Here is a 23,527-nt window from a genome sequence, read left to right as displayed (position 1 = left end):
CATCACTGATCTATTTGCAAAGCTCACTCATATGAGTGAGAACACGTATGAGAAGTTAACGTGCGCCTGCTGAGCTGTCCCTGTTTCTTAAGACTTGAGGAAATGCAAACACAGCCTATGGCAAAGAGAGATGTGAAAGCCATGTGGAGTACAGCAGACTGAGATGATCAATTTGGGCACAAGCATGCTAGTTGTGTCACCATTGACCTAGAAATGCAGTGCAAAAATGTCACATGGGAAGGCAGTCAGACTGCTGAGAGAGCCGTGACAGCTGAGGGAAGAAAAACAGGAGTTTTATCTTTTCCCATTTGTTAAAAGTGTGAACCTTCATGTGTTCACCAGCCCTTCCCTTTGCACGAGACTCCTTTTGCTTCTAACTAAGCACAATGGTTCATCAAAAAACCCAAAAAAACTCCCCAAAACAATGACAAAATTAAAATACCCCTATCAACATGCCATTGCTAGGCTGGCTTGCTTGTGAATCCCACTATTCAAACACATCTCTTGGCCACACAAAACAGCATGACCAATGCTAGCTGTGAGGAATGGAAAGGTGAATTGTGACCAGTGAAAAACATTCTACCTACGAGATGTTTCCCAAATTATGGGAAAATTACCACCCTAATTTTCCTGCTTGGCTCACAGAAGCACTAGCTCCAGCATACATTTGAAACCACATTTTGTCAGATGGCTGCAGAATAAAACAATCTGAAACAGATACATGTTATTTTACAGTTTCTGTAACACTGATCACTTTCATATTCCTTAATAAATAGTAGTAGGAATAAAGCTTGTAAGCCAAAAGAGAGATAAAGCCAAGGTAGGATGTGTGGCTTATCCAAGAAAGCAGATATGCTTACTGAATTTTTGTTTACTACTGTTAAAATAAATTTAGAATCAATTTCCCTCTTCCTCCAGTATTTTCTAATCTTCAAACAATCCACCAAAACTTCAGGCAGCAAAGCAGTCTCCCAGGCCTGTCAGGTGCATTTCTATATGACAAAGGGTCAATTGGAGTGAGCATCTCACAAGCATCCCCAAAGACTTGGCTAATGGACTCTACCCTACCTCTCTTCACTGAGACCAAAGAGCTGCATTATCAGTTCAGCACTGCTTTAATGTGAGGCTTATGCTTGCTTGTTTCCTGCAATCTTGAATAAGGAAATAAGGCAATATCAGGCTACAGACACCTGAGTGTGCAGCTGACATGTGAGGCCAAAACCTGTACATGAGTAACCAGATCATGCTCATGAAAAAATGAGAAACAGCAGCCTCAGCACTGGATCAGAAGTACAGAAAGCATGAGAAAATTGCTCAACTCACCCAAGGAAGAAAATTACCACTACACTAGGCTACGGCTAAATTAAATTTCTTTAGGGACCTCATAGGATATCTACAGTTTTTCCCACCTAAGTACACTTGCTTTTCCACCATATCTGTGTCTGGAATTTTAGGGACATAAGAAGCCTTTTGCCCTCCAGACTCTGTGTGACACCTGTCAGTATGAAACAGCATGCTTGAATGTAAAGTTGAAAAAAAAAAAAAAAAAGGAGAACATTAAAAATGTGGCTTTCAATAAAAACTGAACTATAAACTTTCAAGAGCTATGGATATGAAAGTAGCAAATTTAACATTTGTGCCACACCACAGTATCAAAGAAGGTTTTACTATGTATGATATATTGAATATAACTTCATAATACAAACCTTGGAGCAGTACCACATAGTTACAAAGAAACTCTAGGCATGCCATAAAGAAGCCAGTCACAGAGAAATGGGAAGGAAGATTTTTAGCCTGCTACTACAATATTTTGAACCAAAGTTGTAAAGATGAAAACAAAACAAAAAAGCCCCAGCAAAATCTTGTAATGGCTGAATCCTTTGTTCTCCAAAGCCCTTTAGAGTACAGAAACATTAAATGTACAGCAACTCTCCCCAATCAATATAAAACCAGCTATTATAAAAGAGTAAAATTTGCACTGAAATTGTGTTGAACTTTAAGTATTTAAATCTAACAAATCACAGAAATTCCCTAATACATCCATGAGACAGCATAAAAATGCACAAAAAATCTAAAATGCAGCATTAAACACTTTCTGCTGAGAACACAGTCACTTCTTAATTGCAGTAGCTTCCATTTGATCTTGATACTCTCTAAATTAACAGCTTCACTATGTCAATCAAACACCTCAACACTATTTTCATGATTAGTTGATCTGTAGGAGAAATTTATTCCGTCATATATTTTGACAGGCCAGCAGTAAACATGCAAGCAAAATTATGTACTGTGAACCCTGAACAACAAAATTCAACTCCCTTAAGATTTTTCACACACTATGTCCAAAACAATTAACAGCAGAACAATATTCTGTTCAGACAGAGGCAGCTGAGGAAAAGGTCATCTGAAATGACTTCAGTTGGATGAATGAAGCTGCTCAAGTATGTAATTTATAATAAAAATTTGATTGGTGATAAAATATGTAGGTGACTTTTTTGGCTTCAAAATCATATTTAGCATCAATTTATTCTAAACGACATTTGAGATAAGTTTTTCACTTTTTATATACAACATAAATATATTGTAAATTTAAATATAAACTTCCTGACTAGAGCAAACTTATGGCAGTGTTTTGATGTATACAGAGATTTTAACAAGCCATAAGATAAACGGGGGGGGGGGGGGGGGGGGAATTGTTTTTCTCTTCCATATAACATTATCCTCTACCTAAGTTCTGATCTAATTTTATAATTTTATAAACATTTAAGATTTAATTTTATAAACAACATTAACATAGACTTCAACATTTAGAGTGCCATTACTTTTCTCATCATACTAGTAACAGCCTCTAGTCCTCTTGATCCTTTTATCACAGAATTACAGAATATGTTGAGTTGGAAGGGACCCTGAAAGATTGTTGAGTCAAAGTCCTGGGCCTGTACAGGACACCCCAAGAGTCACATCCTGTGCCTGAGAGCATTGTCCAAATGCTTCTGGAACTCTGTCAGGCTGGTGCTGTGCCCACTGCCCTGGGGAGCTGTTCCAGTGCCCAACCACCCTCTGGGTGAAAGACCTTTTCCTAATACCCAGCCTAAACCTCCCCAGACACAACTAAAGGCCATTCCCTAAGGTCCTGTCACAGACCACTAGAGAGAAGAGATCAGTACCTGCCCCTCCTCTTCCCCTCAGGAGGATGTTGAAGATCACAATGAGGTCTCCCCCAGGCTGAACAGACCAAGTGATGTCAGCTGCTCCTCACACAGCTTCCCCTCAAGGCCCTGCACCATCCTCATTGCTCTCCTTTGGACACTCTCTAATAGCTTCAGAACTTTCTTATCCTGTAGTGCCCAAAACTTCACACAATTTCCAAGGTGAGGCCAGACCAGTGAGGAGCAGAGTGGGACAATCGCCTCTCTCAAGCAGCTGGGGGTTCATGTTTTACACACTATTGTTTGGGACTTCCTCCCTCTGCAGGACCTCATCAGGGTTCAGCTGGTGAGTAAGCAGCATGAGATGAGTGAAAACAGAAACTGAACTGCAAAGAAAACCTTCCTCCCACCTAACGGGGGAAGCAATTTTCAGTCAAGCCAGGACAGGTTTCCTAAGTGACTCACTGCTGCTGCAAGTCTGGCAGCATTCTCTCCAGTGAAGTTCATTCTCTTGCAAGCTTAGACCTGCTGCCTTCTCAGCAGTTATTCAGTCACTGAAACTTGTCTGCACATTACTTTGTGACTATGTGTACAGAAATGTGCTTCTGCTCCCTTTCACAGAGCCATCAGTAAAGCTCTGCATCTGCATTTGTATATATATAACACATGTGCAAGAAAACTTTCACAAAGCTCTTAAATGCACACATATATGCATGCACACATACCACACACCCTTATAAGTGTATATATATACACCACAACAATGACATTCATATGACTAATTAACTATAGCACAAACACTACCTAACAACTTGAGTGACCCCATTCACCATTCAATTTACCTGTCTCAAGTTCTGTTTGTGCAGCCTTCTAACATTACAGTCCTGTTAGCAACTGTTTAAATACTATTTTGTTCATCTATCAACCTTTTGTCTCACAAACGTGTCTTCTCTCTTTACAATTTACCCAGATGGAAAACCTGAAGTTCTCAAAAGACGAGTTTGGTGGATGTGAGAGCTCTCTAGGAAGTGTAGGTTGTAAAACTACTGGGAATTTCAAAATCCCAAGTTTAGTCATTGGGTTCCAATAACGGGGAATTCTGACCTAACATAACAGCTTTTTCCAAGATATTTTTAGTCTTTAGAAGATTTTAATACAGCATCCATTATTTAATTATTTCTGATAAGGTAGCCACAATACTAAGGAATCATAAGCCCTATAGTTTGGGAAACCAATAAAACTTATCTCTGTATTATTGTAACAAAATAGAATGCAGCAGGATATATGCAAGAGAGGAGATTTCACTTAGCTGTTGTGCAAAGACATTCTTAACATCAGAGGTGACTCAAACTGTTTTGCCCTTCAACTGGGTGACACTACTGTCTTATCAGGCCACCCTCTAAACTGAGGCACACAAAAAATGATGACTCACTCTCATCTTATGCCATCACATACACAAATGCAAAACAGCTTCTTTGGTCAACAACAGTTTTGTGGGGGGTGATGTTTAGTACTTATAAAAATGTAATGTATTACTGCTGGAGGTACTGAAAACAGAGCAATGCAGGTGGCCTGAAACACACCTCCCCAACAACAGTAGAGGGACCTCCTTAGGAGGAGTAACTGAGAGCTGGTGCATCCCACCATGGGGTGGCATTAAAGAAAAATATAACTAGAGCAATTCCATAAGCAGAGAAAATCCTGCCTAATAATCCAGTAGTGGCATGCACATTCCAACCCAGTTTTCTCCTGAAATATAAGGCCATTTATCTTTTTTTTGGTTTTTTTTTTTTTTTTTAATCAAACAGTTGTGTTGCATTATAGGTTTTGAGGACCTAAAGTGTCTACTTACCTGGTTAGAAAATTATACAGGGCTTGAGCCAACTAAACAACCAGAATTCTTATGCTTGCTTTGTTTTTCTATATCTTCCTAGACTTAAGAATTTTAATATCTGTCATATGTTAAATAAACACTAATGAATCTTATTTGCTCATATACAGAGACTCATTATTCATATTAGCAAAGTTAATACGTCACATCTGGCAAAGATTGCATTCATTCAAATCAAACAGCAGCTGCTAAATATCAAAAACTAGATCTGAATTCTGAGATTTTATGGGAAATGTGCTCTGCTTTAATCTTAATCCCATCAAGGAAGAGTTTTTTGTGTATTAGACGTGGATTAACTTTGGTAAGTATTTATAGGCAAAAATGCTAGCTCATGAAAGTACTGTAAAACAGCCCCACTGCATTTCCTGTTATGTCCATTTTAAGGATTTAGTTTAATATCAAAAAAGATGTTCCACATGCAAAAATAACTTCAGTTTAAAGGTTTGGATGGATTAAGATATGATTTAGAAAAAAATTAAATGCTTTTCCAAAGCATAAAAATTCAAGCATGTGATTTTCATTTAAAATGGAAATCAAAGCTCTGCAAAAGCCCATGTTTAAGTACATCCACATGTTTGTTACTTCTCCTTATAATAAGTTCATTGCTTGACTTTACTTACATTACTCTCCCTAATGCCAACACTCTGATCTGGGCTGTCATAGAAACTGGTTTAATCAAACAAGATTCTACATTTCAAAAATTGATCACACCATTAAAATTACATTCTGTTGGTTCTTAATCTCAGAACTTCTCACAAGGACCAGTCTGTTGCAGGTACCATAATCACTGTCCTTTATTCAGGCCAACATACTCTGTTCAAAACTGCTGCCCTATTCAAACTTCATGTCCCTGCTGTATGTCCTGAAACAAAAACACGTGATTGTAATGCTAACTCTGTTTCTTTACACTTTGCTTATCCTAGAGAAGTGAAAACCAAGGGATTAGGTACACAGTAGGTGTCTGTTCTGCCAAAGAAGCCTGTAAAGCTACAGCTCTCTGCACTATCCTTTCTTCAAGAAAAACTTCAATGCCCAACACACTAATGACAGAGCTCCCTAAAAATCCTCTCACTGGCCTATAGGATTTAGAAGACCTGAAAGACTAAAGAAAGAGATAAAGTCTGGAAAAGACAGACAGGAAAAACAAGTTGAAAAAGAAATAATGCCTATGTATAAATCCACGGCAGGAAACACATTCCTCATGAAGTAATGCCAGTATGGAGAACCTCAAAGGGATCTGTGTGTCACTCCTATTTCTGCTGCAAACTTTCAGGCAACCATGGCAAACCATTTCACCTCACTATTTTCCCTGCATTTAATATCAAGGGAGAATCAACACCAAGAGTCTAAAGGCAATGATGCAGTAAAACAAGGTTTACTCCAAATAAACAAGTTTGTACACACAGGTGTGGCTTCAGGATGACACTGCAATGGTGGCACTAAGACAACCCTAGCACGGTGCAGGGACATGTATGTTGTCTTCCATCAAACTGGGAATTTTTCAGCAAGTGTCTTCAATGCCAGTGCTCCAAAGGCAGCCACAGCTCTCTATGGTGCTGCACAAAGCCAGTTTCAATGTGCCACACCACATCCCAGGTAAATCACCAGCTGCTAACAGTCAAAACTGAGCCTGAGGGTCAGTTCTAAGTACTGCATTATGCAGAAGTTTATGTTCCTTATCACTGAATGTTCCAGGAAATTCAGACTGGTCAAAAAGCATTCATGATCACAGCCACTTAACTGTTATATTAATTATTCAGTAGGAATTAATGTCTTATCTCGAGTCATAAATATGCCAAAACATGCATTTAATACTGGAGTATCTCCTATGGTAAAAGATTGAAACCACAACAGTACCTGGCAGAAATCACACATTTACTACCTATTTCTTTCATATGGGCAGTGATCTAAAACTTGATGAAAATTATTAGCTGAAACCACTCAAAATTGCAGTAAAAATGCTTTTAAAACATTGTAATCACCCTTATGCCTCCCACCATTAGAAGATAAAAAGGTACAAAAATATATCTGCAGCATTCCTAAGTACCATGGAGGAAATAACAGCATCAGCTTAATCATCAGTCAGTCCTTCAATAAAATCATTCTGTACCTATTGATAACAGCACTGCTGGGGGTATAGTCTGACAGTCCATCTATGATTTTGGCTCAATGTTCAGACATTTGGATCACCAAGCTGAAGGTCTATATAGGTGCTAAATAGGAAGTGTTGAGAATTTATTACAGCTTTTAAAAAGTATCTCTGGATGCATCCCCAGTGACTAGGTATCTTGAAATAATGCAAACAGCTTCTAAGCAAAAGACAAACACACATGCACTTAGAATACATCCTCTTAAAGCTCAACACTGATTGTGCTATTTTTCCACAATAATTTTCTATCTAATAAACAATACAAATCATGTGTTTCTAGGCATTTGCTAATATTGCCTCCCATACTCACAATATGAAAACTTATGAGCAAAAAGCGTACAAAAGTAACTATTCATTAGTTCTTACAAAATGCCTCTGAGCAGCATCACCCCTTTCCTACAGGCAATGAATTCTTGCATAAAAAGGGCAGCTAGCTAATTTACTCAGAATCACACACAGAAGAATATGGCAAGAACAGCAATTGGATCTGAAAAAGCAGTGATCAAAATGAAATTTAGGTAATAGCTGGAATATCAAATGTTTGAGTTCAGAAGAAAATAAAAAGCAATCCCATTTGCCATTTCTATCAGTGCTGCTAATCATTTATATATTGTTCCAACACACCAACCACTCTTGTTATGTCACTGTTATGAATCCTGCACTCAAATTCATAACATTCTGCTCACTTACAGCAATTTGACAGAAAAACAAATGAGAACAGAAAACTGAAGCTTTTCCATGCTTCTGAGTGCAACAATCATGAAATGATATTCTGAATTCTAACTCCGAATCTCTTCTTATCAATAAACAACACTCCTTAGAAAATACTTACTCATATGAGAATTATTATTTTTCTAGCATTATGCTTATATGAAAGTTAACTTGCTGGTTCTGAATTCAGAAAACTAACAGTGAATGACAATTGTAAAAGCAAAATATTACTGCAACACTATCAACCTTCAAAGAGTATGAGGAAAAATTAATTGGCAGATGTTTTACATGGCATAATTAACAGTTCATTTCAATGCACTGTAACAGGATTAGGATAATTATGCTTAGAAACAGAAATGTAATAATGATAAATTACTAGTTTTTTCATATTACAGGCAATCTCCTACATTCCAAATAATCACCCTGTTTAGCAATAGGTGCATGTGTTCTATGCTGCCATCAGCTATACAAATGGCACAAACTTGTGGCTGGGTGAAACAATCTTTCAACCAAGATACAGGAGATTCCTCGTTTCACAAAGAAGCAGAGCAATGGCTCTGTTCATAAGCAAAGCAGAAGGTGAAAACATCAGTCCTGTTTTCACCAGGGCACAGTTACTGAATGGAGACTGAAGCTGCATCAACAATTTGCATTTCTTATGTAAAACTGGAGAGCAGAGCTTAAATTGTGTGAGCCTCTCAAATTACAAAATCTTCTTATATGGAAGTTTAAGATTGAGAATCAGTATTCTGTGATGGAGCATAAAAAAACTGAATTCATATGCTTTCTTATATGGGTTGTAAGGAATAACACTGTCAAGGATTTCAGGCCACAAATTAGGAAAAACATTACCTTCAAGATTTTCTTTTATTACCTCTCTGAGGACTAACTACTGCATCCAAGTGCCACAATATTAATGCAAACCATTTCAAAGTAACAGTTACATGAAGGTAACCCCTGAGTAAAAAATGATAAGTTAGGCTTGATATTTTGCTATTTTATTTCAGGCCTTCTACTTTCAAGGGAGTGTTTTTTCATATCTTTTTTTGAAATTTCAAAGCTGCATTTTCCTTCTATTTCTCCACAAAGACATAACAACAACAACAAAAAGAAACCCCACAACCATTTTGCCTTTAAATGAAAAACAGACTTGCGTTCCACCTCTCTCATTTCTGTAGCTTCACTGCCTTCATCATGCTCTTTTGTTGGTTTTTGTTTTTTTGCTTTGCTTTTGACTATCAAGTCCTTGACACTTGGAGACTAAAACCTCACTGCTAATAGCACAAAGATCAGAGCAGGCACAGAAATAGAAATTGCGAGATTAGAAATCTCAAAGACCTGAAAAGTAGACAGAGGAGAAATAAATAGGTATTGAAGCAGAACCAAGGAGAATAAAGGAAAGCAAAGAGAAATACTTTCAAAAATAATTATAAAGAATGTGTGACTGTATTATTAAAGTGCAGCTTAGGAAAACTAGGTCTGTAAAATTGAAGTATCACACTTATCCAAAGCTAAGTAGATTGGAATAAGGGACATAAGTGCAAAAGCACTGTGCATTACAAATACCCACCAAAACCTTGCACAATTAGTCCCTTTTTTTATTCACCTACTGGAGTAGGTAAATATAAAGAGACCTGGTCTTCCTAGTATCAGAATTGTTCTGAGCCTTTAAATAAATAACAAAAAATCCCAATGCATAAAGAATGAAAACCCCAAGACATTAGGCAAATTTTTTCGTATTGATCAGGTTTCTAGCCCATTCCCTCAGTAACCATATGTTACAGTCTTCATATGTTTTCCAATTCACTTCCATATTTTCAAGGCTTGCTAGAGCTTTCTAGCTGTTTTTCTCAGAAATCCCTAGCTACTCATACACTCCCTGTGCCTCCTGTATAATCTCCTGATTAACAAGCATTTTTTACCCCACATCTAAAGAGAACAAATGGAAGATACCTATTTTATTTTGCTCTTTCCTTAGATCTAGTGTTGGTTCCAAGAATGCCAGAGAAGGGGTTTCACCATGGAATTTGCTACAAAACATTAACTTTGCAACAGATGAGCAACTGATTTCTATAAACACCTTGTAGGCAATCTGCTTTATCTTAATGAGCTTTTGAGGTGGAATTTCAACTCCTAAAACCAGGATACTTTTATAAGGCTGCATTCACAAATTATGGTATTCAATTCTCAATGGTATTCAATTACAGATAGAAATACTATCCTGGGCTTTGATCTTTGCTCTCCTTACGTATCAGCAGTACGTGGTAAGAAACTATCAAGAAAAAAACACATCCTCTAATGAGATGCAGTAAAGAGATACAGCAAGGCATGTCTGAAACAGTGATACACCCACAGTTCTGGAGAGCCCTTAAGCAGATGATTTTCAGAGAGAAGGACATTAAAAGCCAGAAGGATAGAAGTGAATATTGCCAACATTTAACTCAAATTCCCATTTTTACAGTTACATTCCATTGGCCTGAAAAATTAATAGTACCAACCAACATACCCTTGATTACCTCACTGAGTTGGCTCTTACATATCTTTACCTAGTCCTGACTTTCTTTTTATTCCAGACACCATCTTGCCCTTGCTGGTAAGACATTCTGAATTATCTAGACAAGCTCTTTTTGTTTTGCAGCAGCCTAACTCATTTCAAGTCCCAACAGGAATCTTCTCAATTTCTCTAGAACTTAATTTATTATTTAATTTTAAAATAGGTACCTAACTGAATGGAGTTTTTTGAAGCATGTTTTGAACTAAGATCCAGTATATCTTTAAGGTAATATATTATTGTTATATTCTCTGTAGGTATTTCATAAAATGCACCATTTATTTCAGACAAATTTGTTAGATGTATTAGTATACTGTATCTTGGACTGATCATTTTCCCTTGACTAAAATGGGAAAATTTAAACATTACACAACCTCAATCTAGAGCCTCATTGGAATACCACACACAGACCTGGTGCAGCCCTCAGAAGGTTACACTTAATATTACTTCCATATAGTTTCTTAAAAATAGCTAATAATGGTTTGCTATGAGGATACAATTAAGACTTAAAGCCTAGTTGATTAATTTTTGTGTTTGTATCTCAGATTTCTGTCATATAACCATGATTTAAACAATTAGCTTCAATATGTAACCCAAGCTAAAGTCTACTCTTATCATTTAACTTTCAGCCTTTGGCTGTATAGAAGAGATGTAATTTCAAATAGCACTTGAACATATGCAGTAAGAGAATTGTGTATAATTTTCAAACAGTATTTGAAATTACATTAAAAATGCATTTAAAATGTAAAGCTACAGAGAGTCATCTACAGCATATAAGGTGAAAGAAGGATCTGTAAAACTTTGATGGAGAAGTGCCATATCAATTTAAAAACATTTGGGAGTCTTCCAGTATGGAAAAGACAAAGCTCTTACCGTTTCCTTTGGAATTTGTGACTGGCTTTGTTCTGCATTCTAAAGGAAGTAAAAAAAATAAATAAGAACACAACTACATATGACACATACTATCTAACAGCAAGGGGATAAACAAAGAGCTCTAATTCTGAGGTGAAGTGGTAATAAAAAATGAAGGGTGTTCGTCACACCCCTGACTGAAATTTGTCTAAACAACCACTACATGAGAAGTGAACAGAAATAATTCCAGGCTCCTTATGCTACATGCACCTGACTCTCCCTGACTGTGAGGGTGGTGACTGGTGGCCAAGGAAGAACCACAATTGCTTGCACCATTTACTGGCTGGTGGAACATTTTAATTCAGGGAAGCCCCCCTGGCTTTTGCCTTCTACTTTGAAGTTTTCAGAGAATGACCTCACCAGTCCAGATGAACCTTCCAAATATTTTAAACAAGTACCTATTTTTTAAAAAATCCACTCTCACTAGCAAGGGATTCCCCTTTTGTGCATGTTTGGATGAACTAGAACTGCAGCTCTGCATATCCCAGGACAGGAGGATGCATTCAGTTCACCAGAGAAGGGACCCTCCTGTACTTTCCATTCCTCACCTGTGTCTCAGGGCACATAAGGCAAACACACATCATTGGAAAATGCATCCCATAACAATTCTGGAAACACATATAAGAAACTATGGCTCTTCCAAGCCCACACCCACCTATATTAAAACCCATTTGAGAACTCAGGAGACACCTTAATGCTGGCTGGCTGATCACTTTTGGGCTAACCAGCTATTTCTTTCCATTCTGCTGGGCCCTAATGAAATGCTACTGGACATTTTTGTTTTAGGCTGTTTTGCAGGAGAATCAAATGATAAAGCACAAAAATGTAGTGGCAAAGCAGTAACACAAACATCCAGTAAGTTTCAACCTGAAGCCAACAACCAGTAAGAACAAAAAATGAAGACAGCTACAAGAAAAAATGTAAAGGTCCCACATGTACCAATGGGCATAATAATTTTGAGGGTACTGGAGACTAATGCTGCCAGCCAGTATCTGCTGGCACTAAGAATATAGCTCAAAAGCTAAATAGCCTAAGTCAATCCTTCAGAGGATTCATACAGTCAGTAGCAGCTCTCAGCAAATTCTTCACAAGTTATGTGAGGCAACCACAGAGCTCCAGGAGCTCTCCTTAACCAGAATAATCCTTGGCCCTTTTGTAAAAAGAGGAGGCAGGGAGGGAAGGCTGTTAAGAGATGATGTGGCTCTAGCTCATGTCAGTGTGGACAAGCCCTAATACACTACCCATCTGGCATTAGGTAACTGTGGAAGGACTAAAATGCCCAGTATGCTGGAGAAACATGGTCATTCTTCCAGATCTCACTAATTACAAAAGCTGACTTCTGCCAACTTGATTTTATTCCCTGCTTCCACATCTTCTTCACTTGTATCATGCTCTGCTGCGCTGGATCATCACGCACACATACCTGACCTGATCCACACAAGTGTCAGAGATCCCATACCAACCTAAGCTGGCTCAGTTTAACAATCCCCTACGTTTCAGCTAAAACTACACATTTTCATAATAACAGCAATCTTAAACTCCTTAACTTTCCTAAAGTTTATTATCTTCATTTTGCCTAAAATGAAACCCTAAGATGTGTAATTTTTTTCAAAAGTTATTTAAGCCATAACCCAAAACATAAAACATAAAATGTCAACACCTGTTTTATTGGGGATACTATCTACACAAATGTTGGCAAATATAAAATGGTTTTAATATTGAGTGTTCTCAGTAAGCAACAGCAAGTCCTGCCCTCAATAAGATGGATAACATCAAATAACATGATTTCCTACATATGATTTCTGAGACACATCTCATTCAGTTTATATTTTAAAGCACACAAATGTAGAAAATATGAGAGAAATAGGGAAAGGATGCAAAGACAAATTGTTCCTAAGTGGCCAGAGAAGGTCTGCATGTGAAAAAGATGAATAGACATGATTTCAGCTCATTCTCCTTCCTACTTCAAAATTAATGTTCTTTCTTTTTTTCTTGTCTCTTTTGTTTGGATGGTTGTTTTTTTATTTGTTTTGGGGTTTTTTTTCAATAAGCCAGTAAAAGTCAGTGAGAGGAGCAGGTTGAAAAGACTTGCTTTAATTTTTTTTAAGGATTATTTCTTACCAGAGCAGAAAAAACAGCCTTTATGATGACTTTTAGTTCAACACCTTCCCCAGCAATTCTGCTCCTGCTCTTTGACAGCAGCCAGCAGCGCATACCTACGAGTTCCTTACATCAGAATGCAAACAAACAAATCCTTATGCAACAGAGGATCATCACACACATGTACTGACAGATCCTCACACCACCTTTTGTGCAACTGGAGCTGCAGAAGAACACAGCAGCTCAGATCTGATCTCATTACACAGTGCAAAGCCCACACCCAAGGTCTGGCTTCCCTACACTGGACTTTGCCAAAGTAATTGAGTGTTTCCTGAGCCATAGCAGGGAGGCTGCTGAGCTTGGACTCCTTCAAAGGGGCTGACTTGCTGTTATTTTAAAACTAGATAATGTATTGCTATTAAATCTCCGCATTACTTACACCATATATTTGTTTACAATTATTTAAACAAAATCTCATGTCAAATTATGCATCAAAACTTTCTCATTTTACCACAGAAATAATATACACAAAATTAAGATATTTTCTTACTTCTAAGTTTATTTAGAAATCTCAAAAAGCATTTTCATTCACCTTTATGAAAGATAGCAGTGCCATGAAAATTGTACCACAGGAACTTATAAACAGATTGCTTTCACTGTTACAGTGATAAGGTAGGGTGTAATAGGATTTGAAATTTTTATTTCTCTTCACTTTATGACAGCTTTCACTTCAGCACTTGAAGGCATGTTCCAAGAATTTTAAGGTGAAAGTTGGTTCATTTGCAACCTTCCCTGCCACTTTGACTTCCTAAGGTTTAATGGCAGTTTTGAAAAGTAAAAACTAATGTTTAGTATCTTGAAATGGCTTAACAAAAATTCATTTGCTTTGCGTTCAAAATAACACAAATCCAATAGAAAAATGAAGTTATTAATTCATCATACTTATATTTGTCTATCTTCTCACAATAATGCAGCCAAGTAAGTTATTTTAGAATTGCTTATACTACAATAATACAAATAATAAATAACTTCAGCAGTTTAATTGAGTACAGAACAAAGTGAGACTGCTACCATTCAGAGTCTACCTTTTCATAACAGAAGCTATCTTGAGTAATTATCAGAGAAATATCAATATACACTGTGCAAGTGGAGCAGGTACAGTATGAAACATCATTTTATTCCTATTTAATGTAAATTTCTTAGAAACATCTTCTGAATTGCCCTGCTAAATTAACAACTGCAGGGTTTCCATTCCACAGAGATTGCATTTATATTCAAAAAAGGCTACTACTTCTTATATTTTCCACTTTTTGATAGAAAGGTATTTACATATCCTATTTTGGCATAATACTATATGTTTGAGAACATATTAGTGAGCAGATAGTGGGACAAATGGCAGGCTTTCAAACACAGATTTGTCCTTATGAAAGATATGAAAATCTACTTGTCTGCATGCATCCAAATGAAGTCTATGCAATAGCTTCTCCTATAGTAAACATTTTCACTCCAAATAAATTTTTCACTTATACATTATCAACAAATACTTAATTCCAATAGCAGATCTTGAAGAAAATAAAAAAACATGCATGTAAAATGTTCTAAATAAAGCAAAATAGCTTTTTTTTCCTTTTTCTTATATTCAGTGCTGGCCATGCATGTTTACTAACAGGAGACAAGATCAAATCATTTGCTCACACTCATCTAAATCTCTTAGCTGCTCTCTATTTTACGCACCAGTTCCCTTGGATGGAATGTTTCTTCCTGTCGAAAAATCAAAAGGGCAACGGTTCCTCCCATCTTGGTACTTCGCAGCAAGGACACAACTTCTTCTTGAGTTTTGCCTGTTAAATCAACTCCATTTACCTGCAACAAAGGAAATGTTAAACATCAGTAAGACTCCAAAACAGGGAAACCAGCAGACACGTACAGCAAAAAGTCATGTGAATCATATGGGACAGTATTAAAAAAACTCTCACAGGAGCAATCTGCTTATTAGCTCACGTTACAGCTTTCATTTAAGACAACTAATGAAATGGTCATCTTGCTATACAAATTCAAATAATAAGCCAGACACTTATACTCTCCTCCTTTTCAGCAACAACAGTGTAGTCCAGTACACACTAAAGCCAACTAATTCCATTTACTGGCATTTCTTACAAGAACCTCTGCATAAATATCTTTTAGCAAAATCAACATATGATCCCAAACTGGTCCTGTTCCCACATGTCTTGATGTTATACATACCTTCCAAACATATTTAGCACTAGGAATTGTGACAAAAGTAGAAAGCAATTCTTTCCCTTTATGACCTTGGGGTTGCTACTCTTGCCTCTGTTCAGTGCTCCAATCCCTTGGCCTCCACATGCCACTGATCAGGACAGGCAGGTATGGAATACACGCAGGATTTCCCACTGCATGAGCTAACTTCAGTAAGGGAGAAGCCAGAGAAAGATCAAATAATCTCAGGCTTGCCTGCTCAGAAACATTTTAGAAATGAAGGCAGAACAACTAACAGTGTAAAGCAAGGGAGCATGGTGCTCAGAAGTCTGCAAACCATCTTTTTCCTTCCCCTCACAAGAGAGCACAGCTCACACAGTTGAGAAGCCATGGCTCTCACCTTAAATGCATCTCAGTCCCCTTCTACCCAAGTCATCTGGGTTACCTTGAATTTCAGTAATTACAGGGGGCTATCCTCCAGCAACAATTCAAGCTGACTTAACCAATTTTGCAGTAAAGTGAAGTTAGAGCCCTGAGAGGCAGTTACAGACTCAGCTGTACCTCCGGTGACATTTGGCTTAGGGACAGTAATGAAGAGCTGTGGGTGGTAACGTATCACTCCAGCTAGATTTGCTGAAAGCTCTCTGTGGGGCACCTATCTAAGAAAAATTTAGTTCCCTTGAGGACATCCTTACTTCAGGAGGGAAGTGGCCTTGATTCTCTGTAGGACTTCTCTCCTCTTATGTCTCTTTCTGTTAATTCACTAAACCTTTTCAGGGTATTACCTCCCATCCTTGGCAACATCTTCGATAATTTCTGGTCTCTCACTCCATGCTGATTTAATTCTACTTACTAGGTAACAATCATTTTGCTTCAATATATTCCTGAACAGCCATGCAAGACTATGACACTCTATTCACCTAAGGATATGTAAACTTATGTTTTTGTAGTGTGTCTGGGTTAAGCTCTTCAAACAATTATGTACTGAAAATGCCCAGCACCTTGATCTCTTACCTAAAAATATAAAGCAAAAAAAAGGAAAAAGAGGGAAAAAGTCTCCTGTAACATAAAATACTATAAGCCTCTGGAAGTGATATAGTGTGTGGGCTCATGCTAAAACACAGACAAGGAACGTGTAATATTTCCTCACCTCAATTAATCGGTCTCCAGCTTTTAATCTCCCATCTTGAATAGCTGCACCTCTCGGAAGGATGTTTTTCACATAAATTGGAGCAGAGCCACCAATTGGGACATCTCTTGAAGTAATGCTAAATCCCAAGCCTTCTGTACCTGCATAAAGAATGTACATTACTAGTTAAAATGCACATTTTATATTACACCAAGCAGAATGTATGTATACCTCACTGATACAATCCATGAAAATACATATAAGATGGAAGAATTACTTCATGACAAAAAAAGAAAACAAAATATCTACAAGAAAGCTGTAGCTGAAGCACTGAGTCTGGGCACAGGTGGCTCAGCAGGCACTCCCTGCAACTTGCTATTCTGATGACTTCCAAGTCATTGCCATATTTCTGACTTTCTATTTCAGATGAGCTGAGTGACAAGGAATCAGAACAAAGCATATCTGATATCCTATCACTGTCTTCCCCCTTGTCAATCTGGATCTCATCAATGATCCTTCCTTTTTTCCTTTTCAGCTCTTTCAACGGCAACAGTCAGCCGATGCTCCTGGGCATGGGGCCCTGTCAGCTCACTGGTGGACACTGGCAGTGTGCCTCACTGGTGGACACTGGCAGGTGATGGTACTGGAGCTCAGTGGCCTCATTTCTCCTGTTCTGGGGACCTCAGGCTGTTTTCATTCAGCAGCTTCTCTGCTTCACCCAGGCTTCACCTCAGCTCTCGCTGGGTTCCACCCCACTGTCTGTTGTGCAGGCAGGGAGCAAACCCAGGCTGCCACTTCCGAGGTCCTGCTCTACATCCAGGTGACTACACTTGGCCAAGACAGACTGAAGCAAAATAGAGGAACTTAAAATGACCTGGAGAAATCCAGAGCGGGAGTCCAATCAATACAGCAAATGAGATTTGTCTGTATTTCAGAGAAATTAGGCATGCAATCAGTTCTGGGATTCACAAGCTGAGGACAAACAGAAGCCTTCCCTACCACACAGAAAGCTCCTTTGTGATGCTCTCTTAGACACAATCTATGCAATGTTACCAACAACCCCTGAAACTCTACAAAAACCTGCCACTGCCCCCCTTCAACATTATACATGAAGTCTCTCAGGACACTTAATGCAGCATGAAAATAGCTGGCCATCCAGTGGAGAGCCCCTAACACAGTGTCAGCACCCACAGCTTGCATTTGAAATTTTTCAGAGGTTGTCAAAGCACCTTGCTGGGCACACACAGGCCCAATCTACATTTAAGCTGACCTACAATGGCAACTGCAGTTAGGACTCAGCAGCGTCAGGTAGGTCCCTAAAAGCTACACAGCATGCACCTCTGTAAAATGCCATGGGGACAGAAACCAAACTTTTATGAAACAGTTGCCAGCTACAAGCCCTGGGAAGCTTAACACAAACTGTGTTAAAGACACTCAACTACTGAACCATTTGAGGTGCTAATGTATCTCAGATGGAAAAAAAAAAACAACAAAACTGTGCAACAGCAGCCAGAGAGATGAGAGAGCAAGAGAGCTCTGCACACCCCAAGGTCAGAAGAGCAGAAGGGAAGAGGTGCTCCAGCTGCTGGAGCAGAGATTCCCCTGCAGACCACAAAGAAGATGACGGAGAGGCAGCTTTCCCCCTGCAGTCCATGTAGGTCCATGGTGGAGCAGAGATCCACCTGCAGTATGTGGAGGACTCCATACCAGAGCAGGGAGATGCCCAAAGGAGGCTGTTCCCTATGGGAAGCACTGGAGAAGGCTCCTGGCAGGGACCTGTGGCCCCATGGAGAGGAGCCCATGCTGGAGCAGGTTTGCTGGTGGGATCTGTGACCCTGTGGGGGACTGACACTGAAGCAACCCATTCCTGAAGGACTGACCCCATGGAAGGGACCCACACTGAAACAGTTCCTGGAGACCTGCAGCCTGTGGGTAAGGTTCACCTTGGAAGGACTGTCTCCCATAGGAAGGACCCCAATCTGGAGCAACACAGGATTTTGAGGAGACCTCCCTCTGAGGAGAAAGGACTGGCAGAGACAACTGATTGCAGCTCCCATTCCCCATCCCTGTGCACTGCTGGGAGGAGGAGGAGGTAGAGAATTCATGAAGTAAAGATGAGTCCAGGAGGAAGGGAGCGGTCAGGGGAGTATGTTTTGGTTTTATTTCTCATTACCCTACTCTGATTTGATTGAAAAAAATTAAATTAATTTCCCCAAGTCAAGCTGGTTTCACCTGTGACAGTAATTGGTGAGTGATCTCTCCCTGGTCTTATCTCAACCCACAAGCTTTTTGCTGTGTTTTGCTTCCTTTGTCCAGCTGAGGAGGGTGAGTGATAGAGCTGCTTGGTGAGCACCTCATCCAAGGTCAACTCACCACAATGTTACTTAATTTCTGTAAATTAATTTCTGTTGCCCATGTTTAATTGCTAAACCTACTTTCCTAAAGAGCAGATTAATAGTCACACATGAAAAGAAAGCAGAAGTCAAATATAGTAACCAGTAACTCAACATACAGATTTCTGAAATCTGCATAATTGCTTTTGATTAAAATGTATTTTATATTTTATTATATATACAATATATAATAAAATATATATTGTATATACTACTACATATATAGTAGTGTGTATAAATATAGTATATAATTATATATACTACAATATATATATTACATTTTATTATCAAGACAGAAATTATGCTAAGAAGTAAACTGACACAGGTGACATGACTGGGCGTGACACAAGCTTTTAAAGTCTTTATCTTGAACACAACTATGTGCTCCTGTACATAGCAAAGGCATGCAGATCTTATTGTTCAGGAAAAATGGATCAGTTTCTCTAGGCTAATTATTTTGAGACAGCTTCCCTTCCTTCTGCAGCATTCAAGACAGTTGACATTTGAATTTGAAAGTCTTCATCCACTTTCAGGCAAATATAAAATTTATCTGTGCTGTAACATAGAGATAAAAAAATACTAGATCTCATAACATCCATATTTTACTTAGGAGACCTCCCAATTTTAATGATGCTTCAAACATTCATAGAGCTCTTTAATTCCCTGCAATATGTGAAGATGATCTGAATAAGGTTTTTTTAAGTCACATCTCAGCTTTTTATGGAATTTATCTTTTTCTCATTATAAGGATCAGCACTGAATACTTCTCTTTGGGTACAGGTTTTGTCTGCTAAAATTTCTAAAGTAATATCAGAACATGAGTGCACTCCCAGGACAATATTTCATTATTAATAAGCTCAATCCCCATTGCCTGATTACAGCATCATTACAGATGTCTGGTTCACACACAGCACTTCAAACCCCCATGGAAAAAACAGAAGTTGAAATTTTCACATTACAAATGCACACAGGATATAAATTTGGACTGTGACATTTTCTGCTGTCAAACCTCCAGAAAGTCTTTACCAAATCCTGCAGATAGTCACAAATCCACACTGAGCCCAGATATTAGAGGAAGAAAATTCTAATTACTTATTTCTGTAGAAAGAAGGAGCCTCAATGGGCTGTGCTTTACTGTGCTACTCTGTGCAGCTTTGCATGAGGCAGCTTTTGGGTGCAATTTTCCTTCTACCATTTCTCTGCTTCAGTTGGCCGTTCACACCCCATAGCTGCTCTTCCCTGGATGATATGGCTGCATAAACTACTGTGCTTATTATATATAAATTAGATGTTCACAACACTGGGAAATAAATGGATACATCCAACCGAGGACAAAAATAAATATGACTTCTGTGACTGAATTGATTTTAATTTTTTCTTTTTTACACACTTAACTGATTTAGTTCTCTCCACTCCATTCATTTCCATTCTCCTGTTGATAGAAATACATATAAGATCTTAATATCTCCCTGCTGCTAAAATGTTTTCAGTTCCTAGGGTGTAAAACTGCATTATAATAATGAGTGAACTGTGCAAACATATTGTAGGCTCTTCTGATTTATGCTAGTAATACAGGAAAGACTGGACACACATACAGGTAGAACCACAATGAATAGAAAACAGAAGAAACTTCCATATTTTAGAAAACAGAGGAGTCATCCTACACAAAGCTAGGAGATTTACTTTGCAATGTTTAGATTTTTGAGCTATGTTCACCTTAATCTCTTCTAGATTTTAAAAAGGGTAAATTTTTGAAAGGGTGGAAACCATTTTCTTCCTTCTATAGCTGTCATCTCTGACAATGATCAAATTACACCAAGTGATAATAACATTTAAAAATTACCCACTAATTTGTAATTCAAATTCTTAGGCTTCTTCAATAAATCAGCAGCTCTCTCAACAAGTAAGAGTTCTCCTTTTTTCTTGAACGTGATGCTGAACACACCTTCTAAAGTCTCATTACCCTCAAGAACTCAGCCAGCTCTGAGCTGAAGACAAAGTTTTAAATGAATAAAAAGGGCAGTTACAATGGTAAAGATCTATTTTGTACAAACAGGAAAGTGACAGATTTGATGTGTCAGTTGCTGTTTTGGAAGAAAAAAGTTCCAATAGCTTTAAGGTAAGAGGGAGAGGAAATCCATTCCTAAAATTTAATTAAACATGTTTTCAAAATGAACATCATAATTTCATTTGAAAGCAGTCTGATCATAAACTGACAGAATGTTAAAAATTTTATAAAATTTTACTACTGGTGACTAGACTCTTATCTCCCAGAGAAGAAGTGTTTAATTTCTCACTACTGCTGGGATTACCTTCTTGATTGTAGAATGAATATCTGGCCTAACATTCCTGTCTTTCTAAGGCTATCCTTTGCAAAAAGTTGTGGGTTCCTTACTCAGCACCAACTGCAGGTCTAAATTCTCAGCAGAAAAATTTGCTCTTGGATAGAAATACAGACAGGATATGAAACAAAAAGCCAGGATCACCTCTGCAGTATTTTCATCCTCTCAAAACAACACTGGTCCAGGGACCAGTAAATAATATCTGAAGGACCTACACTGTCAACATCTTGTGATACTTCTCTTACAGCTGTCTTGCCTTTCAGCACTGTAAGCAGTGCTAAAAGTAAATCATGCTCTTCCTTCAAGTCTAATTTAAGAAAATGCATATGAGTTCTCAGGGAGTTCAACACAGATCTCTCTAAATTTAAAAAACAACTACAAACAAGTAAACAACAAGAACAAACAATGCAGAAAACTTCACTCCTAAAACAATAGAAAACATCTAAAAACTGACAATTGGGCACCATATTTTTTTAGTGGTTATCCAAGAAATGTAGAGAACATTTCTGAGCAATCTTAACAAGAACAACTCATGTGGGTCAACAGTCCTCAGACAGATTAAAGGACTGCTAGGAGAAAGTGTAGATTCTTCCTGCAAGACAAAGAACACACTCCCCCTTTCCTGAAAGAATAGGCAAAGTTGGTTGCAGATAGAAAAAGTGTGTTACACAAAATCACAAAAATTACAAAATAAAGCACTGCCGGTTAATGAAAGGAGTAGATTATACTGGGACTGAGAATAAGGAGAGAGATAACATTATAATAAAACTAAGCAGAAGGGCCAAATGTTCTCTGTTAATAGAGCAGACAGTCCTTCCAAGCACTTCAACCTCCTGTTTTGTTCACAGGAGACTCTTTCTGAAGATCCAGATACAGATGGATGACTGCTGAACTAATTATCCTAATGTTCCACTTTGAAAACCAGGTTTTTGGGTTTTTTTTGAAGGACTGAACCTCAAATGTAAGATTTGAACAGCAAATATGTTCTTACTGTAAGGGGCATCACTAAACTAACCAAGATCATTTTACTGCTCCTAGTTTAAGCCCCATATTTTCAGAATTTGTGCACATGTAGTCAGGCTTACTGTACATGCAAATGACTGCTTAGAAGGCTGACTGCTCAGCTGTCTACAAAATTTCTGCAGCCACATACACAATCAAGACTAATTGCATGCCCATTTTTATGTAGTTGAGTGATTTGGAACAAGTGAGGTTTTTTTCTCCAAGTAAAGCTCAGACCACTCAAGAAGATGTTTGATCAACCTAATAGAAATGTTCTTTTCCCCTTATGCTACAGCCTGCTAATGGTGATCAGAAGTGGTTTTAAAAAATAGAAAGATGAAACTGATGCAGTTTATGCTTCTTCAGTGACTAATAATGCTCAAAATTATTTGCTTCACTTTTGAATCTCATTTCTCAAGGTCACTGAAGTAATTTAGGCATCTACATGCTTCATTTCAAAACTGACAAACACTCTGCATCTGAACAGGAATTTCAAGAGAACATATCACTTCAAAAGAAATTTTAAACAAAAATTTAAAATGTCAGTTCAAAGTCTGGCTCAAGAATCTGTGTGGGGAAAACAGGAGAGTATAATGAAAAATGCATATAAATCTGTACACTTCAGCTCCATGATGCAGGATATCTTACAGGCAAGTTCAGGGTCCTGTCTTATACACTCTCATGTATGAATCCAAGCAAAGCAAGTAACTGTCCATAGATGTGCTCCACTCCAGAGCAAATTGATGCCATTTCAAATTAGCATAGTCACAAACTATCTATGCCAACTCATTTGTGTCTCTAAGAGCTTCCTGCAGAAAGGAACTTGGGTGCAGCAGGGCTGGGTGTCACTGTGCCACAGCACTGAATGCCCAGGCCCCTGGTGGCACTTGCAGAGTTTCAGGTCAGCTCTGTATAAAAGATGTAGCATTATTAACCTCAGCAAGGCAAACAGGAACACAAGGAACTTTGAAGAGCAAAGTCTCA

The 23,527-nt window shown here is 38.1% G+C and overlaps 1 protein-coding gene across 11 annotated transcripts in view; it reads right to left on the bottom strand.

The window, feature by feature from the left end:
* PARD3 (par-3 family cell polarity regulator) overlaps nt 1-23,527 on the bottom strand; it is a 452,341-nt gene that overhangs the window by 185,380 nt on the left and 243,434 nt on the right. For 7 of the 11 annotated variants that reach the window (XM_036401877.1, XM_036401985.1, XM_036401886.2 and 4 more), the window contains 3 exons: nt 16,828-16,967; nt 15,195-15,323; nt 11,322-11,360 (listed from right to left, as the gene is read on the bottom strand). In XM_036401877.1, coding sequence (XP_036257770.1) covers nt 11,322-11,360; nt 15,195-15,323; nt 16,828-16,967 — 308 coding nt within the window. The remainder of the gene's footprint in view (nt 1-11,321; nt 11,361-15,194; nt 15,324-16,827; nt 16,968-23,527) is intronic. The other 4 variants (XM_036401912.1, XM_036401990.1, XM_036401966.1 and 1 more) reach the window with 1 other exon arrangement.

Source organism: Molothrus ater, chromosome 1 (assembly GCF_012460135.2).
Source record: "Molothrus ater isolate BHLD 08-10-18 breed brown headed cowbird chromosome 1, BPBGC_Mater_1.1, whole genome shotgun sequence".
Taxonomy (NCBI): domain Eukaryota; kingdom Metazoa; phylum Chordata; class Aves; order Passeriformes; family Icteridae; genus Molothrus; species Molothrus ater.
The sequence above is the reverse complement of the archived record's forward strand: the minus strand, read 5'-3'. Positions and strand labels throughout refer to the sequence as shown.